We start from the raw sequence: 18,960 nt of genomic DNA on the forward strand, positions 1-18,960 counted from the left end.
GTCATTTTCAAGGTGTGGTCAACAGATTCCTGTGAGCACTTCTTTAAAAGCAGCACTTAAATATTCTTTTGTATGACGAACAGCTGCACACCATAGAATTGTTCCTGTCAGCTGCTTGTAAATAACATTTTTTAAAACACACTTCCCCCCACCTCCCCAGTTATTATCATGCAAGCAATTGTTGTGCTAACTTTAAGAATGATAAGCCATAAATAAAAGGTCTGTGCAAGGAAGCCCTTTACCCATTTAAGATCTCTCCCACAGAGATAATTATTACATCTTACAGCTGGATTACTGCCTAGGCAGAAAGTTGAGCAGGTACGGAAAGTATTAAGTTTAAATGGTAGAATTGTTAAGGAATACTTCCACGTCATGAAATAAGACAAAACATGAAGAGTAAGAGTTAGATTTAATGATCAGTGAAAATTATGAGTGAACTCATCTCTTACACTTCTTTCTGAGAATTAAGGAAAACATTTGGTTTAGGTAATCAGTAGCATATTTAAACAAAAATATATGCATTGCATAAGGAAAAAAGCAATACTGAAATTTAAAAGATTTTCATTTTGTGTAAGAAATTAAAATGATGCACTAGTGAAAAAGTGTAAATGGGAATATTTTAGTAGTCAAAATAAATATTTAATAAAAACCACACACCCAAGACAAAGTATCAAAACAACAGAACTTGGTATTTGAAAGGACACTAGCTACATTGTCTTGTGTTAAACATGACTAAATTCAGTGGTTTAATTATTGTCGCACTGCCTTGAGCAAACATTGCTTATATTAGTGTTGTAAAAAGTCATGAGAATAGAAACACTGTTGTAATGACAGAAATAGTAAAACCAGATTGCTATAAACAAGGAAGAATTTACTACACCAAGGAGTCAATCCACAGCCATCGATACAAAGTCAACAAAATGGACTACTGCATAGCGTACTGGTTACTGTACCAAAGTGCATTTATCAGCATTCAATGAACTGGGGAAGAAACCACCCTTTATAAAACAATTTCTGAAAACAATCAGATGACTGATAGTTGAAGAAACCCCACACATTTCCTTTAAAATAAAAAAAGCAGAGTCTAAAGATCTTAAGAGCACCATAAGACTTCTTACCAGGTAAGAGAGTACAAACCATTAGCATTGTAAATAAAGAACATCTAGAAGTTAACATATCATTCCATATTTAGAATGCAACTGAAAATTTTAGTGTGTTGTTCCATCCTCCTATACTACATCCAGTGGCATTTTGATGACTTTGTTAAGTTCTGGAAACAAATAATGCAAAGAAAAACTGTTTTTCTTGTTCAGCAGAGGTCTAGAAAAATTTCAGCTGATGTCTAAACTGAAATGTAGATAATGAGAATACAAACAGATTTGTTGGGGGAAAGAAGGAATGTCTGGCTTATCCCACTAATTCACCATTCAGTTCTTCCACTGAGTCTTTGAAAGTAGCATTACTTAATATCCCTGACTACCAACAACTTTTATGAGTGCTATTTTCTTAGTATTAAGGATTCTGCATTGAAGATTTTTCTCAACCCTTTATCCTTCAATTCCCACCCATCCCTCCATCATACTTAAAAGTTGTGGTTTTCTCACACAGAGCAATGTAATGCCTTTTGCTGCTTAATAAGTGATATGCAGTCAACATTATTTCTATTTTCAAAGCACTGAGAACACTTTCCAGTTGGCTCACAAATTAAACAATAATTAAAAATAGTATTCTCCTCTTATTCTCTTGTGACATGGTAAAGACTATTCACCATTTAATATACGCTCAATTTCTTCTAGTCTTTTCAATGCAGCGACTCTCTTTTTCTCAATGTCTTTGATTTCTTTCGTAGATTTTTTGGGAGTCTCTTTGTCCACACTGCTTTTCTCTGTTGGTTTCTTATTTTTTGAGTGCTCCTTATTATCAGCTGTTGATTGGGTGGTTGTCTTCTCACTTTTTGCTTCTTTCAAATTCTGAAAAGAATTTTTTTTTGCTGCTGCAGCTGCAGTCCCATCTGATGGAAGTGATGACTGTTCCATAGCACCAAGTGATGCAATTTTACTTCTAACTATGTTTAGATGACGCTGAATATACTCTTCATGAGGCGCCAGCGCTAGTGTTTCAACCAGACATTTTTCTGCCTTTATTAAATCTTTTTCTTCAAAATAAACCACACAAAGATTATGTTTTCCTTGTACATTTTTGGGATCCAGTTCCAAAATTTTTTCAAAACACTTTTTTGCTCCAACAATATCCTTCTTTTGGTTCATAAGGATATCTCCTTTCAAAATCAGACCTTTGGTATGATCAGGGTAGTATCTCAGTAAGTCTTCCAAGACAGGCAAAGCCATCAATTCTTTTCCTGTCTGAGAATAAAGCAGGGCCAAATTGAACAAAGCACTTCGGAAGTTCGGTTGTAACCTTATAGCTTTCTTCATCCATGCCTCTGCTTCCATGTCTTTTTTGTCATCCATTGCTAGCATACCCAAATTGAAGTATCCATTTGAGTCCTGCGGCTCTTCTTTCACATAATGTAGCAGTCTTTGTTTAGCTTCAGGTCTAAGTCGAGCATCACCTAAGTGACAGAAAATGCATTTAATTCTCAAGATATTTCCTGAAACATTTACGCTGAAGGATTTTTAAACTGTAAAACGCTAATCTTTATACAAATTAAAATGCAACTGTAAAAGGGTTTCATCATAGCTGTGTAACAGCAAAACCAAATGTTATCTACCTTCTTTATAGAATGAAACTATATACAGTTGACTTCTAGCCAAAGTCAGCATCATTACTCTATTAGCTATTGAATGATATTTAGGTTTGGTATAACAGGTACAAGAGGCGTCTCTACAAGCTTAAGAGAAATTATTTTCATGCATAGTTGAGCAAATGGAATGCACAACAGACACCAGATCTGACAAACCAGCTCTTACAGAGCCAAACTTTGAGAGTAAGATCTCATTTTATTAAAGACAGATTGAAAGAGTTTAGACAGAGAGCACATAGGGTGACTTCTAATGTAGGCAGGCTAAGGTATCTTCCAACACCAAAACAATAAAACCTGTAACCCCTATATTTTAATTTGCACCAAAATTTAAAAAAGATTTAGTAAATTTTATCTTGCAGCCTGTGCTATTTGACTGAATGATACAATGAACATATTTTAGTACCGAACTCCAGACAGAGACTTACTGAAGGACAGGGGAGCTGCTTTCATCTGCCCTCTTTCACTCCCTGAAACAATATCACACCTTCTAATATGAGTGAGTACTAAATAGTTAATACTTCTTTTTTGAAGCTGCTTATATTTCTACAGACAAGGAACAAGGCATGTCTTGAACTACCTAATTTACAATGTGAGAAGAGATGGAAAATTATCAAGTGTCTTCAGCTTCAATCAACTCTGTTTTATCTTTTTTAGGGGCAGTTTACCATCTCAACAAAAGGGAAACAAATCTTAGCAGCTCACCTGCCAAATACTCTTTGCAACAGAGCTCTTATCCACAGAGCTATATATATGTGAAAAAACAAACTCAACAAAATCCAACTGAATTCACCCTAATTAGCAGTATCACAGAAAAACCTATGAAAACATTAATATTTCCAGAGCTGGATTTAAGCCCAGAGACGTAAGCCAGATTTCTGAGTCAATAATTAAACAAAGCACTACAAATGCGAACCAGGTATTAAATGTATTTTACTAAATACTATCTTTATACACGCATTATTTTGAGGATATTTGAGTAACAGTATTTTTTATACGTGTAAGATATATTGTAAAATAGCACTTGTATTGAAGATGCTGATCAGCTAAGGTATATGTGCACTTTGCACCAATTCCATACACTATAAATTACAAAGCTATAATAAACAGTTTCTTTTTTGATGATTCTATGTACTTCTTCTTTCCAAAAATAAAAGACTTAATAAAAAAAAATAAATAGTTTGGATCCTATAAATGCAAATATGCAATACGCACAGAAGGGACAATTAACATACCAGATTCCTGCATTAGCAGTGCTGAGTTGAATAACGCCAGTTTATGCGCTGGGTTGAGTTCTAGAGCTCGGTTGAAATTCTTCAGGGCTTCTGTTGGATCTTTCAGTTCAATGTAAACAATTGCCAAGTTGTACCACAGGTCTGCATTGGTTCTGTCCAGTTCTAGAGCTCTAAGGTAAGCTTCCTTAGCTTTCAGAGGTTTGTTCATTTTTAAAAGTAATTCTCCCCTGTTGAAGAACCATACTGTTACTCATATGAAAATCGACAGGTTTTTTTAAGTTTGTCTTCCTACAGACAGTAGATGTCAGAAACAGTGTTTTTAAAATTTAATTTTAAGCACAAAACAATACAAGACCCTCCTTTACATTCTATTCCTAAAGCTTTCAGTTCTCAAAAACCTGTATAGAACAAGTATATAAGCAGGACAGGAACAAAAAAGGAAGTGAAGAAGGGTGCCTGATTTGGCTTTGTAATTACACTGCAAAGCTATAGTTCAGGCATCTTTGAACATCCCTAAGTCCCAGTGGGAATCACAACAAACAAAATAGTGGACAGAAGCCTCAATACCCACATCCACATTACCCTTAACTAAAATGCAATAATGTCAACTAAATAGCTATGACTTGCATTTTCTGGACCATCTTTAACAAAAAAGTATAAAGAAAGCTCCATGATTCACTGACCAAAAGCTTTTTAGTTCAAAACTAAACTATGAGGTTAGAAATTAGAGATTCATAAAGAAATCTAACAGAAGCATCTTTCTATACCATGTTTGAATACAGAGACCCTACATGGAAATATGCCATTTGAAGCAGGAATTTAAAAGAACTGGACTTTTAATGAATAATTGATTATTGTCCCAAATCTTCATCTTCTCACTTGGAAATGAAACAATTTCAGAAGCTAATTGAACTGTACGAACCAATAGTGTTCACAGTACTACAAAACCAAGAAAGTTTATTCAAGAATATATATCTCTAGAATTAGAAAATATACCTGCTGATGTAAGCCTGCTTGAAATCTGGCCTCATACTAATTGCTTGTCGATATAACTGATCCGCTTCTTCGAGGCGAGATTCGTTTGCTCGAATTAAGTTTGCAAGATTGATATAAACATTTAGATGGTTAGGAGCAACTCTTGCTGCATACTTTTTCCCTGGAATAATCTGTCAAAATAATATATGTACCAAACATAGATGAGGAAAAATATGAAAGATGATCAGTATGGAACTCCTTTTCACTCTGTCACATTTGTTTTAGGGTACAACTGGACATTATTGTGTAGGCTCTTGATAATGACAAAGAACAGTAATTTTTTTGCAGAAAAATCATCTCAAAAAATAAATAGAATATTATCTGTGTTTTCATAGAAATAAATAATAAAAAAACTTGTACAATATTTAAGCTCTGCTGCTACTTAGTTTGGTTTATGCAGATAGCCATTTGAAACCAAACAGACCTTGCAAAACTTTCCCCAGTCAGACAAAAATATTTCCTAAAGCCTAAACTGCCATTCTCTCAGACATTTTAATTCCTTTTTATGACCCTTCAGCCTAAGAAAAGTGTAAATAAGATTTTATAGCCAATGATTTGCCAACTGATATAGAAAATGAAATGTAGTGAGGAGAGATGAAAATGCTGTGACATTGCAACTGCTGTACTGTTTATACTTTAACCATTTAGAATCTTCATATTGTTTAACAGAACAAACTTCTAATTGCCATACTTCTACTCAACTGGCTGCTCATTGCTGCCAGTCTCATTTTCACCACAGCTTTTATTACCTTCACACATTCTTCAAAATACTACTCTCTTTTTCTCTAAACACCTTGAACAAGTACAATTTCCTAGGTATACATATAATTTAACAAATAGAAATGGTAACAAAACACACGTATATAAAAGCATGTTCAGGCAAATTTTTTTTGTTGCTGCTGTGGCTAGCTTCTCCAACCTCCAATGCTGTATTTAAGCCTTCTCTGAAGGGCTCAGAAACTCAGTCACCATCAATGTATTAGCTGTGAGTGAAAATAAAGCAATTGTGACTAGAAACTGTAGGTTTTGGCTGCTGCTTGCTTTTACAACCTCAATTTCAGAAAAAAAGAAGCCCAAAACACAACAAAGCATTATAAAAAGTAAATTCAAACAGTTATAGCAGAGTTTCAAGTCAGCATTTTTTAACAGTCATGAGTGTATACAGCCTATTTTTTTCATAGATAGCTTCTAAAAGAACACTTTAAATAAACTTTAAAATATACAGCCACACAGAGCCATAGGAAAAAAAAACCAAAAAATGTATCACAAATATAGGTCCTGTGCTGTGGTGGTAGACAAAGTTACTAATTACCTGTGGCATCAATGATTTAGCAATCATATAAGATTCTTCAGCTTCTTTTGTTTTGTTTAGGTTCTTATAAGTTCTTCCTACATTCATGTGGGCACCAATATCATCTTAATAAAGAAAAGAATGAAATTTAACACATTTCCAGGCACTGAGCATCATGATTTAAACACTTCTGCGTTCAGAGTAGCATGAAGTACAGGTACTCTGATGATACATCTCCATCACCAAAAGAAGAAAGCAATTTTATCAGATTTCATCTAAATTATGAAGCTAATAATTTAAACAGGAACTGGTTAAAGAGGTATTATAAAATTAAAACTGTAAAAAGTTTAAGGTCCTATCATACTTCCATGTATCTAATTTTTTGCTATAACAGAGGCATATAAACTCTAGGTTATTTATTAATCTTCTAAAAGGAAAGATTTTCCAGTACTACCTAGAACTTCTTTTGTAACAATATGTAAAAAGGATTAAATGTGGTATTATTGAGATTTTTTTAAATTTTCTTACACACTTCCTAAGTTTTGAATAAAAAAGCCATATTTATACTCCATAAGAATTCACAGCTCAAGTTAATACATAAAGAATGTCATACAAGGAATAGTTCTGAAAGTATTTGCAGCTTTTTACTGATAGAAACTTCTTCTGGAATACATTTTTAGTTTATTTTCAAAAACCCTGGATCAATTAACTTACTATGTGACTTTGTCTGATGTTCAGTTGAAGCAAAACAGTCCATTGAGGAGCTGTTAGTAAGCTAAGTATACTGAAATACCAGGAAGAGATGACAACTAGTCAAAGCTTTACCTGGTTGCACTTGCGTGGCCTGTATGAAAAACTGCAGAGCTCTTTCAAATTTTTTTTCATTTTCTAATGCATGCCCCACATTGTTCCATAGTTTTGCATTGTTCTTATTTACCTAAAACCAGAAAAAGATACAAAAGTGTAAGGTATTCAGTTGAAATTACCTAACAATTGAGTTGCTCTTAACAATATCTCAAGACATTAAAATGACAAATGACAAATTTCATCAAGCTTCTATATGCAAAGAATAACAGGACACTATACACGGAATGATTACATTGATCTTGTGCAACATCAATTTGTTATAGTGATTTGCTCCTAGAAATACCAAAAATCTTAAAATTCATTTTAACTGTTATGGGATATTTTGCAAAGTGCCTTATCATGCCATACGAACTTAGAAGAAATAATTCTATGCCTCAAACTTTTTGCAGATTTTTTACTGAAACATATCCAGCTTTCATCCAGACAGGAGAATAAATTCAACTGCTTTGACACAAAAAAAATTATCAACTGTTTTCTGCATAGGAATTTCTCTGTGTGCATCACACTGCTTTTACAGCATTCCCAAAAGCAACTAATTAGATGCCAATACTCTCAATATAGAAATTAATGTGCTGAAGCAAGCATAATTTTTGTCCATTTTTATCATGTTCCACTGCAGCTTCTTAAGAAAAGCAACAAGAACTTCCCATTATCCTTTCCAAACAGAATACAGTACCTTTAAAGCAGACATAAACAAAGTGTACTCCGACTCCCAATCCCAGTTTCTGTGCAGTGTTTTTAAGGCATGAGTGAATAGCACCGCAGCCAAACAAACCCAAGAAATTTTTCTTAGCACACTATTAAATAAAACAAAAAAAGACTTGTTGTAAGCACACCAACAATTCTAATTTTTATTAGAATAAGTATCTCATATGCTAAAAGGCGAACAAAGGACCACATTTGTGATTAGCACATTCCAGAGTTTGAAAGGAAATAATGTTCAATTTCAAATTAATTTTGTTTACCTGCTTTTGTTGTTATGCCCATGCAAGTCCTTTCATAAGAACAAGTCCAATTCACACAACACAACAGAATTTGTATAGAATGCTTACAGAAATTATACTTCTCTTAAAACTTATCTGTAATTTAGGATAATAAATATGATGCCAAAAAGTGAAGTTCTCCAAAACACTGTACAAAATGTTAGAAAACGAAAAAAGCAACGAAAAAATAATCTCATACTTTTGTTCCACATCAGACAATTCCACACATATTCTTTATTGCACACATTGCAAATCTTTCCCACACTGCAGAACACACCCTAATGGAGAGATCTGTGGAGACTACCCAGTCTTCCATAAGCAAATGTAATCCTCGTGCTACTGTAATATCTAAGGAGAAAGGTTTAGTGTCTTTCTAGCAATTTTATTTATAAAGGTGCAAACTGGGGCAAAGGTCACTCTCTGTGACAAGTTTGTCAGGAATAATCTTCATTATGTGCAGTTCATTTTTCTGGAGTTTAAACATGACAGATATAAAACATACACATTAACATGCTGATCATTTGGTTTCTGGATTCTAATTCAATTATGAAAAAGATGTCAAACATTCAATAGCCTTCCCACAATTATGAATACACTTTGTTTCAAAAAAAGCTCTAATTCTTGAGTGGATATACAGGTGTCCACCCTTAACCGCTATTTCTCATATTTGGCTTTTGGAACAGTTGTTCACTCTGCTACCTGTTTCACAAGGGTTTACTAAAAACAGCAAGGTTTCTTCCCCCCACTTCCACTTCTAAGATAAACAAAATGCATATTTTGTCTAGCATGTTTGGTTTTAAAAATATAAAAAGGGGGAACTGTAAAATTGAGAGAGTAATTCTAAAACACTGCCAAAGTGATCAATAAGAACTGGGACATACAATAATCCGTAAACCCATCAGGCATATAAGAAAGTTTTCTTCTTTCCACATATTTCTAAAGCAAGGACCCTTTCTTTCTCATTTTAGAGAACTGATTTCCAATGTTTCTGTAGTAAATGACACTAGCTGCCTAATTTCTCTCCCCAGCCATCCTCTCCTGGTTCCCTGCTTTCTTTCACATCACTTCTATTTTTACTGCATTGTAGTGGGATTTGTGAGAATCCACACTCCCACAATTTATCACTAATTTCTCATTATCCAGTGCTGTCAGCTTCAGCAGCACCAGTTAGTGTACATTTTACTGCAAGTCCTCATCTCTAACAACAGCAGACAACAGACTGCAAATTGCTGCCTTTCCATTTGTCTGAACTGGCATTAGGATACCACTGGGCTAAGGATAAAGCATCCACATCAATGGGAGGTATGTCCAAATCAATGCAGAAGATATGAGAAAACACAAAAGCGTGCGCAAAACATGCTATCAGAGCGCAATTTTTAAGGAGAAATTGTTAACCAAAGAATTGTTTTGTTTAAAAAATACTGAATGGCTCTGATATCCATTCCTAGCATGGCATTTCTGAAAATTAGATTTTTTACTGATAAAATTTTCAGCAACTTGAATTGGCTGACTCACACGCATTGTATAAACTTCAGTCAGTAATCAACTTTATGAATAAAGTTAAACCAGTTTTGATTTATACTTATCTATTATTTTCATAGAAGATAACAATATTTATGGCTACGCAAGCTTTCCCATTAGGGCTTTAATCATTATGAATTTATTTACCTTTTATTTGATAATTTCTTCCATCCATGTGCTACTAAAATGCAGAATCCCATGCTAGGAACATACAGCACTCGCTCTGCTACTACGAATCCAACAGGAAAAAACAGGTTTGATGCAGGAATGAATGGCAGCACTATTAAGCAGAGAGCCTAGAAAGGAAATACAAATAACATTAGCAACCAAGATATTGGCAGTGACAAACTGTACCCAAGAAACAAGTTGCTAATTACAAAAAATAATCCCATAAAACCAGCCATAAATAGTAGATATTCAGTCTTTTTTTTAAAATATTCAGATCTGTTTTACATTGCGATCGCTGTCAATATGACAAGTAGTAACCTGCAAATGATTCTATTCCTTACTTAAGGGCTTGGAAGTCCATTTGCTTTACTATACTACAAAAAGAGGATAAATAAATAGGATCAACAGATCAATTAAATTCAAAACAATGTTTTAGTGAGAGTTCCAGATACAGAAACAAGACGGTGTAAGACCCTTGGACATTATCTGACAATTAAAAATTTGTATCAGCTTATTCGAGGCATAAAGCAGCTATTTTTACAGTACAATAGAGTCTGTTTTGTGTTTCTGTAAGAAATGTGAATAACAAAATCAGAATCAGTCACCAAATAAGCATCACTTTTTGGACAGAGTGCTAAGAGTACCTCAAAGTATTTGATATTACAATGAACTTAAGAATTGCACAATTGTAGTTCTTAGGTTGGGGACTGACTTCTCATCAAAAATTGTGTTTGTTTAGAGACAAATCCATCTGTTGCAAAGAAAGTGGACATGATCAATTGCTTTAAGTCCTGGACGACTGTTAAGCAGCAGATTTCCAGTCTCTGGCTCCAGAAAATACATGAATAATTATTTCAAAATATCTGGCCTTCAAGTTATAAAAAAAAAAACCTTACAAAAACAAACCTACAGAAATGGAATTTTTCTTTGAAGAAAGAAATTTTCCAGAAACTTTCAGTACAACTGGCTGTCTAGAGTTAAGCATGACATTAACTGCCTCTTCCATGCTAAAACCAGTAAAATAATCCAGTTTAAAAATCAACCCAGGATTACAGATATAAAAATGCAACACTGATTTAAAACTTTAAGACTTTATCTTGTATTTCAAGGATATTTCAAGAATATGCACATGGATCATTAACACAGCTCTGCTGCTGATCCACAGCATTTCATTAAGCTCCAGGAAAACAAAAACACAACTGAGCCTCACAACATACAGAATACATTGATTACTTGGGGTTATTAATGGCTTACTGGAATGCAGCAATAGGCTTTGGCCTATCGTATTGTTTCATTTTGTAGCACATAATATAACATTTAATATAAAATATTGCATTTCCATTTCCTATGAAATTTGCTTACAGGCACTTCAATGCTGAAGAAAATCAGCATAATATTGAAAGTTATATACACAGCATAGGTACAGATTAAAGGAAAACAACTTGCATTAAACCAGGACTATACTGTGTCAGGTGACATTGAGGCATGCCACAGTGAATGATCTCAGAAAATCCTTCCTATAAAGGGCACTTGGAATAATAAAAACACATGTAAAAATACCACCTTCAAACAAAAACTAACTGACTTACACCAACATATGCTAAAAAACCAATTAACCCCTTCCTCTAGTGAACTTCACCAGGTAGGGAATGAACAGAAATGCAGGGAAATAAACAGCCTTAAAATTCAGGAGCTGTCCCATAAAAAAAGTGAACCACACCCCACACACATTTTTCCTGCTAACAGTGCAGTGGAGAAAAACTTATGCCTCAGCTTATATAAGGAGGAAAATGCAACTACTCTGCATATTTGAAGTGCTGTAAAACTTATTTTCCAAGCAACTGTGCACCTTGCACATTTATGGTATCAATAGTTTCTTCTCTTCATACACAGTTTCCAAATTCAGGACAAGAAATTTCATCAGCAATACTAGATATCATTTTCACTGGTCTTCTAGGGAAATATATTGCCTTGTTTCAGTGACAAGACAAGAAAAAAACATATGAGTCAGAACTATAATGCTAGCTCTTTTAGAAGTGCATCAAGATTTGTCAGCTGCTTAGCAAAGAACTACTTAAATCTTAGGTTATACATAAATATTTCCACCCATCTGAAACCTTTGTTTGCTGATTAACATACTAAAAAATGCATTATTTCTGAAGCAGACTAAGATAAATGCATGCAGGTTTGTTGTACACATAATTTCACCACTGAATTAATAAAAAGTATGGTATTAGATTATCATTCACCTCGCAAAAATTTGCAATGGAATCAATAATTGATGACTGTTTTGTTATCAAAAATACCAGCTCCTTTGAGACTTCCCATTTCTTCAAAAATATTCTTTTCTGTTAACCCCTCTCAGTTTTAAGATCATATATAATAGTGAACAGACACAGGAACTGATCTTACAGCCTGACAAAATTAGTTTTTCATAATATGAAAACAACTTACAGAAGAAAAACAAAACAACAATAACAAAAGTGGAAACTTTATTCCTAAATGCAAAAATATGTCCTTTCTTTTACACCTATGAGAAAGAAAATCAAATCTCTTGCTAAATACACATCACGACTACTGACATTTAAATAAAATAGACAGCTTGCAGGATGAAAATGCATTCTGGTCCTTGAAACATATTTAAATTCTATTGAAAGCCTCCATGTGCCAGTTGAGATCTGAATATGTGAGAAAGGCTGCAATACAGTTCACAAATACATAACAAGGGGCATATTTATTCTCATGTCTAACAGAATCACATACTTAATTGCAATTTAGCAGTTTTGTTGCTAGACAATTCTCCTCTTATGTGTTCATTCTAGCCTAAAAGGAGATGCACAGAGTATCTCTGGGTCACAGCAGATTACACATGTGACCGTACAACCTGAGCTACTTACTCTTAACAAAAGGACAAAAACAGTGCATCGTTCATACCATCAATACTGTCTTGGACGAATCTCCAGGGTATCGGAGACTGAAGACCATCAAAGATCCCAGAAAGCAAAAGAAGGTAAGCGTGGCAATATTTCTAACATCTAACAAAGACTCCACAAGAGGAATAGTTCCCATTGTCCAGTCACAGCATAATTCTGAGGGATTGAGAAGAAGCCAAGCATTTACAGGGAGAAGGTAGTTGAAAGTCAGCTGTCTTGCTGGGGAGGGACTAACAGCAGCTGGGTTATCAAACCTAAAGCAAAAGAAAGGAGAAAAAGGAGCTTTTAATGAAGAAAGATATGATCTTGATTCACTTTGTGGCAAACTTTAGAGTCATAGCTAGAACTACTAATTACAGACATGTAAAATATCCTAATCTTCCTGCATTTGTCAGGTGTGAAACCATGCACAGTGATTCACTGAAGAAAGGGACAGAGCCTCCCCCATGTTTATGAAACTGTTTTGGGGTATAATCAACATAAGTTTGAAAAAACAGAATGATTTACGTCTCAAGTTGAGCTCAGTGGTCCTTGTTCATGTTTTTAATAGTTAATCTCATTTTTTCAGGGACAGTTTTAGATTCTTGCATTTCTACATTGCTCAAACTTAAGATAAATTAGTTTTTCAGTTCTAATGTCATTCATATACATTTATCTTCAAGTAGTCTATCTGAAGACAACCATGTTTTCCGCACAGTACATACGTAAAATGTAAAATATATTCTGTATGTAGAAGAGGAAAAATTTAAGAGGTTTCGAGAATTCAGCCAAGGTTCAAATAAAGAGACAATAAAAAATATTTAAGCAATAAGATATTTGATTTCTGAATTACTAAGATGAATTATCAACTGTAAACTTTTTTAAATGGCTGCCTGCTCGGATACCTCAATATTTTGGACATTTTAGTCAACAGTTGCTAAAATATATAATTTAGCAATTTCACAAAAAATGCAATATTGTACAGAAACCAAAGAGTAATATTAAAATAGGTGAATAACACTTAAGTTCATATATTTTTGGCCAATTCATTCAACTTCATTAGGTCACATCTTATTTATAAACAACTGTAAATAAGAAATACTTTACTATTACCTTGTAAACACTGGAAGCTGAGACTGGATAACCTGGACTCTGACAACTACAAGCAGGAGTGTACTGAACATTAGGACTATGAGCTTCAACAGTGTCTGGAGCATAGAGAAAGGAATACTGCCTTTCCCTCGAAGAATCTGTAGAGCTGTGTCCAATAATGCTGGCAAGGTGTACTGCAAATTAAAAAATGGTTTATAATCAGTCAGGGTACTCATTAGTTCCTTAGATAAATATGAGCTACCTAATGCTTTTTTCCTTGGTTTTCTGTAGACATCTGCTCCCAATAGTTACTTAATTCAGCTTCTTAGTGCCTTCATGACAAGTCCCCAAAACAAGGTCTCCATTCTAATAAATTAGTCAAGTATTCTTGCTAACACTATCACAGCTGAACCTGTACACCCATAGCTATTTTGTGCTGACAGATCAAAAAATTGTACCATCTTCAGAGGCTTGAACAAATGAATCAAAACCGTGAAAGAAACTGTCAAGAAGAAAAATCACTATTTTCAGAATTATCAACCTCTCTGAAAACTTACCCTATAAACAAAATTCCTTACAAATGATAGAAATACTATTCGCTTCCCGATTAGCCCTGGCTTTCTGTTTTATGCCTCTACTGCAGTAAGTCAAGACTCCTTGCCTCATGAACATCATAATCTTGCACGGTTTCCCATTACATAAGCTAATTTCTTCTCAGTGTACCTCTTTCCCTTTGTCTTCATGACTTCTGCTAGTGATGATTTATTGCTTCAGATATACTGGCTGGCTAAACTACAGAAACTGAAATGTTTTTGAGGACTGGTAAAACTCTAAGTTCATGTGACACCTGTGCTTTCAGAAGAAGCCTCCGTTTGCATTTTACCTTTCCTACTCAACTGACTTACACAATCTCACTAAACTTCAGTGAAATTGAAGATCAGATCAAAAGTTACTAAAAGGAAGGAAGAGTGGGCTGAAAACCAGTCACGTACTGCTGATTTCCTTAAAAATCCAGCTAGAAAAATGTATTTGAATTCACTAGATCTGCAAAATTCACCTATGTGATTATGGTGTTTCAGCCTTGATTATCTGTCCCCAGGATAGACAATCTTTTGGCTTCTATTGGTGCAATTTTTACAAAATTTTCCTTCTTAAAATTTATAGTTATTATACATTTTATAATAATTAAAAAATCATCTTAAATTATGGAATGCTACATTTTAAATTGCTACATTTTAATTTTTAATTTATTTTGGTTATTAAAAAGTCTAGAATTATTTAATTGCAGGAAAATCTTGTTTCTTTAAGGAAAAATTACTATTAATTTAAAGGCTTATCAGTGCTTAAAATGAAATAAATAAGGGTATTCTTAGAACAACTAATTTTTTAAGAATATTCCTTATTCAAATAGGACTACTCTATAGAAGGTTACTCAATAGAAAATTATGAAATGAATTTGTATATAATATGTTATTTTTACTACAAGGAATAAAACCAAATAATCCTCCACCTTTAGGCACCTCAAACTGTTACATGTTGGGATTTGCAAATCTCAGTCAGCTAAAAACACAGGCTTGCATTAAGACCTGTCAAGTCTTTACTGAGTATATTTACTAACATCTCTGCACGGCATGTAAAGGACAACCCGGAAGTTATTTCTTTCCCTCACTGTCAAACATGAACTGACTCAAAAAAATCTGAAAAATGTAAGAGAACTATTGAGTGAAACTTAACTGAGAAAGATCAGCACCAAAATATGAAAGTACTTAGTCTCATAACAGAAATCCACTTTATTTTTCAACAGCTTACCCCTTGAGCAATAAAGACTTCATACACACAGCATATCCCCACCACTGTTATTCCTTGTTCTTTACACAGTGTTGCAACAGCTACAAGAAATACAGTCACTGCAATTGGTGTCCACACTGCAAATAAAGAAGATATTATTGAAAATGTTCCATCTTACAAAAAACACATTTAATGGAGTAAATTACTTTAAAAAGTGAAGGCTTTGGCTCCTCACATCTGAATATGCCATGTTCTGTAAACTTGTTTAGTATATATAATGTCTTATGAAAGAGGACCACTTTTACTCTACAGAAAATAATACACATGCATCAATTTTAAAATTGCCTCCCTTAAACTGAATAAAATAAATGAAGGGTAAAAGACTAATTTATAATAAGTAAAACAAAATATCTCAGTATTTCCTAAATCACCGAAGCACTTTTTCAAATGGAATACTTTATAGGGAGTCATGACTTCTCACTATGTCAATCTGACTCTGGCAAAGACAGAAGCCTCCTTTATCTGCACTGAAACTCTGGAGTTTACTTGTGACTGACCATCTGAGGCACCTCAGCACACTTCCACTTAAATGACCATAATAAAAGTCAGTGCAAGTATCTCCTAGGGCAGGAGTTATAAAACTAACTAAAGAATTGCCTAAGTCTTGGGGAAAAAATGCAATTTATAATGGAAAGTAGTATTACATGGGTATCTTGGCTCTGAAGGAGTTTTGGTACACACTTGCTGAATAACCAGTTCACCTCTATTATGGTTTTAAGAGCGTTTTTATCAGTGATAAAGACATGAAATTATATCTCTATTTGCCAATCATTTACCTATGGTATTATCTGGCCCTTTAGACTTCGTGTATGACAAAAAAGCAGCTAGGAAAAAAATAGATGATAAAAGCTCTGCTCTGCCCACAACTCCAGTTACCTGAAAAAATAAAAGAAGAAAAACCATAATTATTATCAAGTATTTATTATTTGATATTTTAATATAGTATTTGCTGAGTTTTTATTAGTAATCTAGGTATGCTATTTATATGTTACTAGATATTTATTATTATATAAAGATAGCAAATCTCTAAGGAAGTATTCCATAGAGCACAGGAGTTGCCAATCCCCAGGAGCAAGAAATTTGGTAAGAAAAGCAAGACGTCAGTGTTGCTGAGTAGAGAACTGTTGGTCAAACTAAAGTGGAAGAAGCAAATGCCCAGGCAGCGGAAACAAGGACCGGTAACCTGGGAAAAATAACCTGGGACAAACCTTGGTTGTGCAGAGATGGGGTGTGGAAGGCCAAGGCAAAGCTGGAATTCAATGTGGCAAAGGACATAAAGAAAAACAAGAAAGGTTTCTACAGGTAGGTTAACCAGAAAAGGAATGTCAGAGGTGTACCTCCCCACACCAACAGTGAGGAAATAAACTGGTGACAATGGACAAGGAGAAGGTTGAGGTACTCAACAACATTTCTGCCTCAGTGTTCAAATGCAACCTCTCTTCCCTTGATGAGGCAGAGAGGAGTGGATTTTAGGAAATTCAGAGAAGAGTGTGCTTATGGCAAAGGGTTGTTTCAGAATCCCCAAAGAAATACAGATTCATTCCCATTTCAAGAATTGTTTTCAAAAAAAGCTAAAGTGAAACCAACAATCAGATATGGAAGACAGGCCATTATGCTCATGGTTACTACAGTAGCCACTGTGTTGCCACTTGTCCTCTTCTGTAGTGCCTGTGACTGCTTCCAAATTTTTACAAGTAACATGGCTGAAAAAAAGCATGCTGTCCTGAGGTAGATGGTATTTAGCTAAGGAAATCACATAGCTCATGATTTAACTAAGACGATGCTGAAAACTGACTTTTTAACATCTGGACCCAGCTAGAAAGTTTTATTGCTAGTACATTCTTGGTCAAGCATGACTGATCCAGCACAGCATAAAATGAGAAAGTAACTCAGTATCCAAGGTCACAGTGTAAAGAAAAGCATTCTAATCTGAACCTGAAATCATACTCTAGTATTTCTTTTGGGACTACTGCATGTTTACCAAAGGATTCACTGAATCACGCACAGACAAAGCGTGTTTCACAGTTGGTAAGACACCACAGTTTGTGTTAGTATTTTGAAGAGCATCTAAGTATTTGTTTCCAAAATCTCTTAAGATGTTTCAAAGATTCCTGGTCTGGATTCCAAAATCGTCTAGCATTAAGACATTAAAGAGAACTTTATCTGTAGATCAGTTGAAAGAGAACATTAATGAAGCATGTTGGTGTGCCTCCACAGTTGACTGCCAACAAAAGAGAGGTTCTATTTCTGGGTACAAACGTGACTTATGAGAGAAAATTCCAGCACTCACAAGGTTAGCTGACATCCTGTACTTATAAAGGTGGTTTACATACTTCTGGCCAGAACAGTAGCAAAGTAGCTAGGAAGACTGAACTGGAATTGCAAAGACAAGGAGAAATGAAACAACGATGCTGTTATTCAACTAATTTCCTAAAAGCGTCTTCCTCAGAAAAACAGATATTATCACTGCAAGAGCCTAGCTTCTTCCTGAACTCAAGCAGAAAATTATCTACTTATCCTGCTCTGATAACTTTCCCAGGAAAAACCTGTTTATTTTAAGATAGGCAAAGGGTTAAAATATTTCTGTATTGTATCCACAGTTTCAAACTCTTGTGCAGGTGACTAATATGTAGGAGATTATTTTAAAGAATTAAGACCAGGTACCTTTCAACTATAATTGTAAAAGATATAAAAATCCCTAGTCCTAGCATACATCTCATTATTACCTCCTCTTTTCTGTGTAAGGAAACTTCCACTTTTTACACACTGGAAGAGGTGAGGGTAAGACGAAAACAAGCCCTTATGTGACTGTTCCCTGAGTACCTGAGTACAGCAGCAGAGGGATTTAACCAGAATCGCAGTTTCGCAGCGTTTCCAGCCAGCACCAGGTTGCAGCGATCCTTGTGTTACAGTGCCCCCGCGTGGCCACGCCAGGCCTTACACACCGTCTGCCACACCGCCCGACACAATTCGCTTCTGTTACACAACGGGCTGCAGGACTGGCACGGTCCTTCTTACTAACTCTGATGCACGGTACTAAAGCATCTGTGCTACTTGCTATTTGGGGCAGAATCTGAAAGTTCAGGCATAATAAAGAATCACTGAAATTTGGAATGAAATTGATAAAATTACACTGGCTGATCTAACCTGTGAGCCAGCCTAACTAACCTAAGTCACTGGCAACTTGCTAACACTGCTGCAAAGATCCTATCACATTTACAACAAAGAGGCAAAGCCAAATTTGGCA

The 18,960-nt window shown here is 34.8% G+C and overlaps 1 protein-coding gene across 1 annotated transcript in view; it reads right to left on the minus strand.

The window, feature by feature from the left end:
* Positions 1 to 397: 397 nt before the first annotated feature.
* The window catches only part of TMTC3 (transmembrane O-mannosyltransferase targeting cadherins 3), a 29,743-nt gene continuing 11,180 nt past the window's right edge, over positions 398 to 18,960 (minus strand). The window contains exons 5-15 of the mRNA XM_041474386.1: positions 16,490 to 16,589; positions 15,675 to 15,790; positions 13,887 to 14,059; positions 12,796 to 13,048; positions 9,841 to 9,989; positions 7,866 to 7,986; positions 7,148 to 7,259; positions 6,344 to 6,447; positions 4,993 to 5,162; positions 3,997 to 4,223; positions 398 to 2,572 (exon numbers count right to left, since the gene is read on the minus strand). Of these exons, the coding sequence (XP_041330320.1) occupies positions 1,761 to 2,572; positions 3,997 to 4,223; positions 4,993 to 5,162; positions 6,344 to 6,447; positions 7,148 to 7,259; positions 7,866 to 7,986; positions 9,841 to 9,989; positions 12,796 to 13,048; positions 13,887 to 14,059; positions 15,675 to 15,790; positions 16,490 to 16,589 (2,337 nt within the window). The 3' untranslated portion in view covers positions 398 to 1,760. The remainder of the gene's footprint in view (positions 2,573 to 3,996; positions 4,224 to 4,992; positions 5,163 to 6,343; positions 6,448 to 7,147; positions 7,260 to 7,865; positions 7,987 to 9,840; positions 9,990 to 12,795; positions 13,049 to 13,886; positions 14,060 to 15,674; positions 15,791 to 16,489; positions 16,590 to 18,960) is intronic.

This window comes from Pyrgilauda ruficollis, unplaced genomic scaffold (assembly GCF_017590135.1).
Source record: "Pyrgilauda ruficollis isolate IOZ18807 unplaced genomic scaffold, ASM1759013v1 scaffold32, whole genome shotgun sequence".
NCBI classification, from domain to species: Eukaryota; Metazoa; Chordata; class Aves; order Passeriformes; family Passeridae; genus Pyrgilauda; species Pyrgilauda ruficollis.